Source organism: Elephantulus edwardii, unplaced genomic scaffold, assembly GCF_000299155.1.
Source record: "Elephantulus edwardii isolate Elephantulus edwardi_28Jun2011 unplaced genomic scaffold, EleEdw1.0 scaffold00279, whole genome shotgun sequence".
Taxonomy (NCBI): domain Eukaryota; kingdom Metazoa; phylum Chordata; class Mammalia; order Macroscelidea; family Macroscelididae; genus Elephantulus; species Elephantulus edwardii.
This window is the reverse complement of record NW_006400029.1, coordinates 3,350,936-3,362,138: the sequence shown is the minus strand read 5'-3', so window position 1 is coordinate 3,362,138 and position 11,203 is coordinate 3,350,936. Positions and strand designations below refer to the sequence as shown.

General features: G+C 41.4%; 1 protein-coding gene across 1 annotated transcript in view; it reads right to left on the bottom strand.

Annotated features, from left to right (window-relative positions):
• Positions 1–4,454: 4,454 nt before the first annotated feature.
• The window catches only part of GOT1L1 (glutamic-oxaloacetic transaminase 1-like 1), an 11,608-nt gene continuing 4,859 nt past the window's right edge, over positions 4,455–11,203 (bottom strand). The window contains exons 3-9 of the mRNA XM_006900311.1: positions 10,632–10,743; positions 10,274–10,383; positions 9,962–10,054; positions 9,695–9,845; positions 5,866–6,031; positions 4,889–5,031; positions 4,455–4,627 (exon numbers count right to left, since the gene is read on the bottom strand). Coding sequence (XP_006900373.1) covers positions 4,455–4,627; positions 4,889–5,031; positions 5,866–6,031; positions 9,695–9,845; positions 9,962–10,054; positions 10,274–10,383; positions 10,632–10,743 — 948 coding nt within the window. The remainder of the gene's footprint in view (positions 4,628–4,888; positions 5,032–5,865; positions 6,032–9,694; positions 9,846–9,961; positions 10,055–10,273; positions 10,384–10,631; positions 10,744–11,203) is intronic.

The following is an 11,203-nucleotide window of genomic DNA, read 5'->3' as shown; positions in this document are numbered from 1 at the left end:
TATAAGTGGATGGCCAGTCCTCTTCTTTGTTTGTCTTAGTCTGGAAGCTTCACTGAAATCTATCTCAGGTGACCCTGCTGGCATTTGAAATACTGGTGGTAAAGCTTCCAGCTTCACGACAACATGCAAGCTCCCAACATTTGGCAAACAGACAAGTGGTCGCAATGTTCCAATCTGTTGTTCATAGGGTTGCTCTGAGTCATAGTCGACTTGATAGCATCTAAAAACAATAACATAGACATGTGAAAGCTGGATGATATCTAGGGATTGATGTATTTGAATTGTGGCTTTTGTGAACACTACTAAGTATACCATGAACCACCAAATGAGAAAACAATTTTGTCTTTGAAGAACTAAAGTTAGAATATCTCTATTCTTCTTTCTTCTTGAGAAAAAAAATGTCTATTTAGAATTAGCCAGCTGGGCTCAGTTTAGATGATCCCAATTTTGTTGGCAACATACAAAGCATCACAGTCAGAGCAAGCTTCTTCACAGCTTATTTGATCTGGTGCTTGTTGACCTTTATATCCACAAAGCATGTTGTTATTTTCTTTCTTCATGACTAACTCAGTGGTCAGGAAAAAAAAATTAAAACCTGATGATGGCGTAGTGGTCAAGCTTGTGTCTCGTGGAGGTGCTCTGCCGGGGGTATTTGGTCTTCCTTCGGCGTCTTTGTATCTTAGGCCTCCAGGAGGTGGGTGGCGTGTGCATTTTCTTTTTGTTGTGGCTGTAAATGCCCTTCAGGACTGCCTTCTTTTAACACCTTTGCTTTGGCTTCAGTTTTGGGAGGGGCAGGAGTTACTTCTTCATTTTTGGTGCCACCTTCATAAAAATTAGATGGTGATACCTGGTGTCACATACTTTGGCAGTGTTACTAGGAGGGTCCATAATTCTGGCCTGGGTTCACTAGAAATTCTTATATCTCATATAAGCCACTAGAAGAAAAGACCAAAGACAATGATTTTTTTTTTCTTTTCTGTTAATTTAAAGCTAAAGTTTAATAACCTAAATGTTCATGGTTTACTTAGTCACAAGCAGCTGGGGAAAAAGTTTGTCCTTCTGCTAATATACTCTTGAGAATAGCTAAAACATGCCACCTTTGTTGTTGTTGTTATGTGCTGTTCAGTCACCTGTGACTCATAGCAACCCTGTTCACAATAGCTCTGAACCCTGTCCTATCCTGAGCCAGTCTCACTGTCTCTAACACCCTACACCCATTATTCCAATTACTGTATCAATCCATCTCCTCCAGGGGCTTCCTCTCCTGTGCTGACTTTCTACCCTTCCAAGCATGATGTCCCTCTCCAAGGGGTAGTCCCTCCTGGTCACATGCCCAAAGTATGTGAGACAGCCTCAAAATCCTAGACTGGGGGGGGGGAGTTTTCCCTGGAAGAAGTGCAACTTGGGTTTTTTTTAAAGGCAAGGATAGTGAAACTTGATCTCATATACTTTGGGCATGTTGTCAGAAGGGACCAGGCCTTAGAAAAAGATGTTATTCTGAGAAAGGTGGAGGGTCAAAGAAAAAGAGGAAGACCTTCAACAAGAGCGACTGATTCAGAGACAGTAACAATGGGCTCAAGCGTAAGAGAGATTGTGAGGGCAGCATAGGTTAGTGCAAGGGTCAAAGTTGTTATTTTTAGGGTTATAGTCAACTTACTGGGACCTAACAACAACAGCATAGATACTGATGGCTCCTCTGGCACTGGGACTAGAAGCTGAGTACAAGGGATTTCAGAAGACCTGAAACAAGAACTTCCAGCACTCAAGAGAAATCCATCTCTAAGTCACAGGAAATAGTTCTACTTATTGACTGTATTGACCTGTAAAACTTCTCACTTGTAAGATCTCCAAACAAGGGAGCTAGTGGCAAGAAGCTGCACTGCAATCCCAGAGGTATGCGGTTCGAATCCACCAGATGCTCTGCTGGAGAAGGAGGGGCAATCTCCTCCTGTACCGGTCAGATCCAGTTTGACGGTACACACACACACACAAAATCTCCAAATAAAAGTTTTACTGCCTCTTCTCACAAGAATTACCATTACCTAGATGTATACTCACAAGAAGTGAAGGCGGGAACACAGGTGGAAAGCTGTGCCTCAGTGCTCATTTGCTGCACTTTTCAGTTACCGAGAAGTGCAAACAGCTGAAGCTTTGTTCATCAACAGATGAATAGATAAGCAAAACGTGATATGAACAAACAATGGACTATTTCTCAGCCACAAAGAGAAATGAAGTTCGGGTACATGCCACAACAGCGATGGACATGGAAAATATGCTGAGTGCAGTACTTCATTCAGAATTAGGAGGGGGAGAGTGTGACCTCATTTATAGGAAATAGGCAAATACATAAAAACTAAAGCTTACTAAGAAGTAGGAGGAAGGGAGACGGGAAGATTTTGTTGAGGGAGCATTGAGTTTATGTTAATAGTTGTGGTACCACAGTAATAGTGACACAATATAAAATGGAGTCAGTGCCTTTCAGTATCATACATGCAAGTAGTATTGCAAGTATTTTTGTTGTGTATCTTTTCACTACAATTGAGAAAAAAAATTGAAAAGACTTATAGTCCATGAGCAGGGGACTATTTGCCAGGCAGGAGCTCACTAACGTTCTTAGAAAGCTTTTGGAATTTAAAGTACAATTCTGTAAGACTAAGAACTTGTATGCCCTCCTCCAGCCTTCTTCTTCAGAGAACACAAGAAAACAGAAAGTGGATTTACAGGAATTCTTGTGCTAAACCCACCTCCACACCTGAGTGTGTGTGTGTGTGTGTGTGTGTGTGTGTGTGTGTGCCCTCGCTTGTGTGCGTGTGTGTGTGCATGTGTGTATTCTAATGATTACTCTTAAATTTTTGGTCACTAGAAGGACCCACAGAACCTGAAAAGCTCTTACAGTTGTGATTTACAATGAAAAGACAAAGCTTAGACTTCAGCAAAAGCAATTCTAAAAGCTACACAGAGTGGGGTGCAGAAGAAACCAAATGGTGGGCTTCCCATGGCACTCTCCCAGCAGAATCACAGACAGCTTTTAATGCTCCTGACAGACAGTTACATGTAACAGCATGTGTGAAGTGTTGGCAACAAAACTCACCTGAATCTTGACGCCTAAGATTTTTTTTAAATTTTGTATTGGTTTGCACACAAAATTTGTATACATCATGTCTCATTCACGTACTTTGCGTTTCACACATTCCTTCATTCACATTGTGTTTCCTGCGAACATTTCCATTCACGGTTTTATAAAATTAATCACAATTGATCTATGCCTACTACTACCCTGTCTTTCCAGGTCCCCATGGATCTTTCCTAATTCCTTCTTACTGACCCCCTCTGCCCACCAAACAATGTTTAGACTCTCCCATGTTATATACTATTTCATGAAATAGTTGTTCCTCAGTGCTGCATAGGATTCCATTGTGTGACTGTATCATAATTTCCCAATCCATTTATCTGTAGATGGACACTTGGGCTATTTGCATATTCTTGCTATTGTGAATAACTGCTATGAACATAGGCGTACAGATCTCTATTTGTGTCTCAGTTCTGTTTTCCTTGGGGTATATTCCTAGCAGTGGATTAGCTCGGTCATATGGAATTTCTATGTTCTGCTTTTTGAGGAAACACCAAAGTGCCCTCCAGAGTAATTATACCATTTTACAATCCCACCAGCAGTGCATGAGAATTCCAGTCTCCCCACATCCTCCCCAATATCTATTGCTTGCTGTCCTGTTAAACTCTGCTACTGTTCCTAGACTGAGGTGGTGTCTCATTGTGGTTTTGATTTGCATCTCTCTTTATTGCCAGTGTGTTTGAGAATTTCCTCATGTACATGAAATTTTTTTACTGGAGTTGAGTCACTACACTTGCAGTACCTTCAGGACTGACCTTAACTACTGATAATACCTGGCCTCAGGTCACACGTATGTAAACATATTCTTATCAGGAAGGATATTCCAAGGGCTCAGAGGAGGAGCCTCATAGGCCAGTCATGAAGATGTTCAGATCATTCAGGGTTTGGGCAACTCAGGCTTGCCAAGTTAGCCCTTTATTGTATAATGTGGGACCCTGGATGCAAGATTTCCCTTCAGGAATTTTCAGTGACTTTCTAGAGCCTATCAAAGTCAGAGTCATTGCCATTGAATTGGAGTTGACCTTCCAATGGGTTTCTGAAGCTGTAAATTGCAGAAGAGGAAATTGCCCATCTTTCTTCCAAGAAACAGCTAGCTGGTGGATTGAAACTGCCAAAGAAACATGGCCGTCATTAGGAGTGCAACTCCCTGCAAATTAGATCTGATATGAAATCAGACCTCAATAAACTTGAGGTCAGTGAACAGACAATCCCTCTTCTCTGGATTCTTTTGTGTCTTTTTGACTTGTAAAAAATAAAAATTGCAACAACAAATAATTAGCCAGTGAACATAAGAGTTTTGCAAATACTAAAGCTTTTATTCTAGTCATTTATCATTTACTTCTGAAGAAACTCCTGGGTTCACTGTGAAGAGGATCGCCTCACTGATGCTCTGTGCTATGTAATCGATGTTGTTTGCATTAACAGAGGAGAAGTTAATCCGCCCGTTCTTGGGAATGTAGATATGCTTCTTCTTGACCAGATATTCCACATGCTGGGCTGGTGATTACCACAGGACTTAAGAGCCTGGACTGCCCACCTCTTAAATCCCCTCTACCTTGAGGTACAAGATGAAGACTATGAGGATGTGTCAGCGTTTCTTAGAGAGGAGTGGGATGTCCAGAAAGATCTTTCAGTCATTCAGTAAAGAATAAAAGTCTAGAGCAAAGCTAGGGACTGGTCACCTGATGGTGAAATTTAATACACAAAGACTATCCCAAGGTAAAAAAAGTGGGACATGGTCACTTCTTAGATACTTACAATTAAGTCCAAGATAGCTATGGGTCCCCTTCTGCTCAGTGATGTGATCCCAGGAGCCAGGGGTTCCCAGGAGCCGGAGTTTCTCTTTCACCTTTTCCTTGATCAGCATGATGTTCTCTACAACCCTTTTTAGACTGTACTTCCTGGCAAGAAATGAGAGTATTGGGAGGCGGAGTTGGAAAGTGCAACAATTAATGAATGGAAATCCAAGTTTTCTGTAAACTTTCATTAATTAAAAAAAAAAAAAGAAAAGAAATGAGAGTATGATAAGGTTCTCTCCTCCTTCCCCATCTCTCTGTGGCCACCCCACCTGTGGAGGAGATTGTCCATTTTTCTGCTTCAGAGTGGCTGGTGGATTTGAACCTCAGGAGAGGCACAGCTTTTGGCTTATCAGCACAACTCCCTATAAAAGATGCCGCCAGACCTCCCAATTCATCGTCATGAGTTGCCATTAAACCAATTCTGTGTGTCAGTGTAGAATTACTCCATAGGACTGACATGGCAGTGACCTTTTGGAAGCAGATCACCAGACCCAGCCCCCAAGGCAACTCTGGGTGAATTTGAATTGGCAACCTTGTGGCTGGGAATCAAGTGTTTCATCAGCTGCACCAAGGGACTTCTTGATGTAGTAGACCGTCATGTTAGAGGAGCGCTGATGGCATAGTCCATAGGGATTTACACGGCTAACCCAGTGGCCATGCCTCTCTGTCATTTCTAATTCACCATTGCCTCCTTGGGATAAAAATAAGCAACATCTCATGTGATTTACAGTCTCAGAATAGACACTGGAGAGTCAGCTATGAATTGATTCCAACTCCATGGCAGTCATTTTTTTAGTTTCAGTAGATGTTGATGAATGTGTGGACTAAAGGGGTAAGACAGGCAGGAAGAGGAATACCCAGCTCAACCCACAGAATCTGGGAATGTAGGTAGGGATGGGCTTGTCCATGCCTTCTTGCCCGTGGCTTCCCCCTTACCATTCTTCCTTCAGGGCAGGGTTACAGAGGACTGAGGTGACAAGGCGGGCCCCCAGGGCTGGAGGGTTAAGCCACAGGACACTGGCAAAGTTCATTATCTGGGAGATGGTGCACAGCAGATGCTGGTTATCGAGTGCCACCACGGCGAGGACTCCCACTCCTTCATCTGCAACATGAGGGCAGACATTCCCATCCTTCAGTCTCCTTTTCTTTTCTTTTTCTTTTTTTAACACGGTTTAAACCTTATATAATTTTGATGTTCTTCCAGTAAACTGAATGCATACAAAAGTATGACTACAAAATAGAGTACAAAAGTAGATACCAAGAAGAATATAACTACAAATATTTTGAAGCTAAAATTATAAAATTAAATATCTAAAAAAAATTTAGGAGATATCATTTGTTTAAGTGTTAATTATATGCTGTATCCCTACACACATTGTTTGAATACATACTCTTGTTTCAGGGAGGTATTTTTTAATTTTTATTTTATTGTGATTTTAACAAAAGTTTACAGAAAAGTTGGATTTTAATTCTTTCTTTATTGCACTTATTCCTCCCTCCCCTCCTTTTCCCTTCCCCAGTTAACATTTTAGAATATTTTTTACTTCTCTTCTGTAGTATTTTCTTCCCTCTCCTCCAATGCACCCAGCAACAAACTTCTTATTGCAGACTATTGTCATACATACTAATCGTATATTCCTTTTGGTCAGTTCTTTCCCTCATTTGTTCTACTGCAGCGTTAATTATCTATTTACTCTTTTCCCATTCCCTGTCCATTCCACCCCCATCTGTCCTATTTTACAAAAGCAGTGTTATACAGTATTTGTCCTTTTGTGACTGAAATACTTCACTCAGCATAATGTTCTTCAGGCTTCCCCATGTTGTGTAATGCTTTATGAGTTGTTGTTTTTCAATGCTGCATAGCATAGTATTCCACTGTGTGAATGTACCATAGTTTTTCTGTCTGTTCATTTATTGTTAGGAATTTGGGTTGCTTTCATCTAACTGCTGTTATGAATAACACAGCAATAAGCATGAGTGTGCATACATCTGTTTGGGTCGTAGCTCAAGTTTCTTTAGGATATATTCCCGATAGTGAAATTGCTGGTTCAAATGGTATGTATATTTCTAATTTTCTGAGAAAGAACTAGAAAGCCTTCCATAATAGCTGTACCATTTTACACTGTCACCAGCAGTGAATAAGAGTTCTAATTTCTCCACAACTTTGCCAGCATTTGTTGTTCATTGACATGTTGACTTTGCTATTGTTGCTGGGAAGTCTCCTTTGATATTACAAGGGCCTTCACCTCTGACAGGACTCTATACAACACAAAAAATGTTGGACTCTGAGGCCTTTACCTCAGCCCAGACAGACTGGGATCTGACTCCAGGAATTTGTTATATTTATTCGTTGAAACACATAGGATTTTTTTCAGAGGCCTGCTATTTTTGGAAGTGGATGGCCAATCCTTCTTCCTAGTGTGTCTTAGTCTGAATGTTCAGATTTAGAGAAGTATCCAACAGACAAGCATTTTACAGAAAAAGTGAAAGATATATCCCTTATTGCGGAATTAACCATTAGTTTCAGTGTTGTCCTGACCTTGGCACAAGTGTCTTGACCCACTTATTTCCTTGTTCCACCATCCATTAAGATACCCATCCACTTCGACCCACTCCCTTTGACATTTGTCTTCCATTGTCCAGCCCTTGATCTGATATCTTATATCTAAAGCTTCCTATGCTGTGACCAGAGTCTCCTAAGTTTAGTGATTGGTAGGCGCAGGCACAGGAGGGGAAGGCCCTCTGGGAGGTGGATTGATTCAGTGACTGGGGTAATCAGGATGGGTGTGTCTGAGACAGTGAGATTGGCACAGGACAGAGCAGAGGTTAGGGCTGTTGTACATACTGTCACTATGAGTTGCAAGCGACCTGACGGCACATAAGAACAACAACAACAATTCTTTGAAAGAAGTATACACAAACAAAAGTATTAAAGGTGAAAGGGACTTTTAAAAAATGACTAATTCTGCAATAAACATGGGTGTACATATATCTGCTTGGATGTCAGCTATGGTCTCTTCAGGGTATATTCCCAGTAGTGGAATTGCTGGGTCAAATGGTATCTCTATTTGCAACTTTTTGAGAAAGCGCCATACTGCTTTCCACAGGGGTTGCACCATTTTACACTCCCACCAACAGTGAATCAGGGTTCCAGTTTCTCCACAACCTCGCCAGCATTTGTTGCTTGCTGTTCTGTTAAATTTCGCTATTTTGACTGGGGTGAAATGATATCTCATAGTTGTTTTAATTTGCATTTCTCTTAGGGCTAGGAATTTTGAGCATTTCTTCATGTGCTTGTTAGCCATCTGAATGTCGTCTTCGGTGAAGTGCCTGTTCATATCCTGTGCCCATTTTTCTATTGGATTATTTACCTTTATCTTGTTGTGGTGCTAAAGTATTTAATAAATTCTGGATATAAGTCCCTTATCTGATATGGTATTACCGAATACTTTTTCCCAGTCTGTGGCTTCCCTTTTTACCCTACTGGAGAAGTTTTTGGATATATGTACACCCATGTTTATTGCAGTTTTGTTCACAATAGCAAGGAGTTGGAAACAACCTAAGTGCCCATCAACAAACGAATGGCTAGAGAAGCTGTGGTATATTCGCACAATGGAATACTATGCTGCATTAAAAAACAAGGAACTCATGCAGTATTATTCAAAATGGTTGACTCTGGAGAACATTATGCTGAGTGAAATATCCCAGTCACAAAGGGACAAATATTACATGATGCCACTGTTGTAGAATGGGACTGTCCTTGGGGTTGGGGAGAGACTGAGTAAGATGGGTTCAATGATGTGTGCTGCACTGAGGCGGAGGAGGAAGGGAACTGTTTAAAAGAGATATATAACTGGGTGTTTCTGTCATCACAGGAGTCTAGAGTGAGGGCTACATGGTGGAGGGGACCTGGGGGGGGGGTTGTGGAACAATGAAAGAATCTTTTATTTTACTTTTCCTTAATTTTTGGACTCATGTACTTATAACTTGTTAGTCAAATTTGTGTCTTCTAGGTTGCAACACCCCCATGATACATCTTCAAGGATATGAACATGTATGGCCAAGCACAATCAATAAGAGTGCATCTAAATTCCAAAATCAATCTCCATAATAGTCTATGTGTTTCCTACTGCCAAAGGGGCCCTTTAGAGTAGTGAGAGAAGATCTTCACCCTGAAACCCACAGCGTCCCTTTTCAGCAGGAAGTAGCTAAGAGAACACACCATCCCCTTTTCCTTATGACTCAGGATGAAGTCTCTCTCAGGGAGGAGTGATAGGGAATGGCAAAGGACACATTGACAAAGAAGATTAATCAGAACTGGCTTTGACAAGCACTGTGGCATTTGGACAAGAACAAACTGGGAGGAGGGTAGAGAGAATGGTGCAGCGGTGAATGAATGGAAACCCAAAATCTCTGTAAATGTTTATGAAAATTAATAAAATATAATTATAGAAAAAAATTTAAAAAAATAAAAAAATGACTAATTCATATACCTGCATCTTAAAATTGAGGAAACAAAGGTCTAAACTGGTGAAATAATTTATCCATAGTCAGTCTCAGTGACTAGTTTTAATTGGTGAACTAAAACAATCTACCAGCATCTGATTTCTAACTCAGTGCCCTTCCTTCTTCCTCTGTGCTGTTCTATTTGAAGTCCTTGGCTCTCTCATGAGGATAAGGGATGCCAAAAACACCTTTTGTGCCATGGATGTGGCACTCCAGTTCAGACCCACAGTCTTCCTTCTGGCTCATGCCCATACTGTACCGTAAATGCCAAAATTCTTAGACAGGGTCTGGCTGCAGAAGAACTCAAAGCCTTGAGCCACAAAGAACTGTAAGATTGTGCTATCATCACTCAGGTCACCAGAAGAGAAACCTTGACTCGGAATGTCAAAAAATGGGAATATACGCTTCTTCTGTAAAAAAAAGGAGAAGAAAATAGCATCCCAAATGAAATGAGAAAAGCATGAGACCGATAGATGAGATGATAGGTTGTAAGAGGGGAGAAAGAAAGACGGGATGTTGGGCTCACCTTCATGATAGACATCAACTTTGTCCATTCCCTTTGTGTCAGTTTGCAGTCTGCAATGTTCCCCATCACAAGGACACTACCAAACGGGGCTTGCTGCAGATGGAGACAAGTTCTATCAGGTCCATTTACTACCAAGCGGTAATGACACCAAGACATTGAAAAAGCAAATACCTCATGTGTGAGTTCCTACTAGAAGTCTAGGCAAATCCAAGCCTAGAAAGGGCTAACATAATTGCAGGAGTAAAGGGGTGAAAAAGAACTGTAGACTATAAATGAGGTCTAGGGAGGAGATTCTGAGTAGATCTGTTCTACCTTTGTCACATTGATGAATATGGTTGAGTCTATATGCATCTGTTTAGGGTCCCAGAGAGAGTATTCATTGACTGTGAAGCCCATGTCCTGGAAGATGAGTCGGTACAGTTCTGTGGGAACACAGTTTCCCATCAGATGGTCAGGGGTAATGGAGAGAGCAGGTAGATATAAAATAAGCCTAAGAGTCATGGCTGAAGGCTGGATAGTTCCACACATAAAGGACAAGCTTGTCTTCACTTGTCCACCATTATTCTTGTGACAGAGGGTGAGAAGGGCAATAGAGAAGGTTGCAAATGGGAAGGGAATCAGGAACAGGGAACAGGGACCCTCTGCTCCCCTCATCTTGAGTAACACTTACCTTTTTGAAAGGAGATGATATTAACTACTCGAGAAGTCTGATGCCAAGTTCTGAGGAACCGGGCTCCAAGGTGAAAGGCACCATTTTCACCAACAGTATGCACACCCCCTACCTGCCAGAAAAAAAAGTGATATAGAAATAAAACGTTTAAAAGAGGAGACAGACAGACCAAAAGTCACGTGAGGATGCATTTAGAAGCCAAGGATGGCTGGCAGCTCCAGTGCCAGGATGCAAGCAGAGAAGAGTCTCTCTCAGAGCCCTCACAGGGAGTGAGGAGCCTAGTTTCAAATTCCCAGCCTCCAGGCCTATATACACAGGGAAGAGTGCACCAAGATTCATCTGTTTCTTTATTTAATTTATTGATTTATACATTTACTATGCATTTATTAAATCAAGAAAGTGTTGATATTGAAGACATGGGGCAAAATATCCATATAGATAGTATGCCAAGTATGTTGTTGTTGTTGTTATGTGCCGTCGAGTCATTTCCGACTCATAGCGACCCTATGCACAACAGCCCTAAACCCTGCTCTATCCTGCGCCAACTGCACCGCCTCCGACACACCCATCCC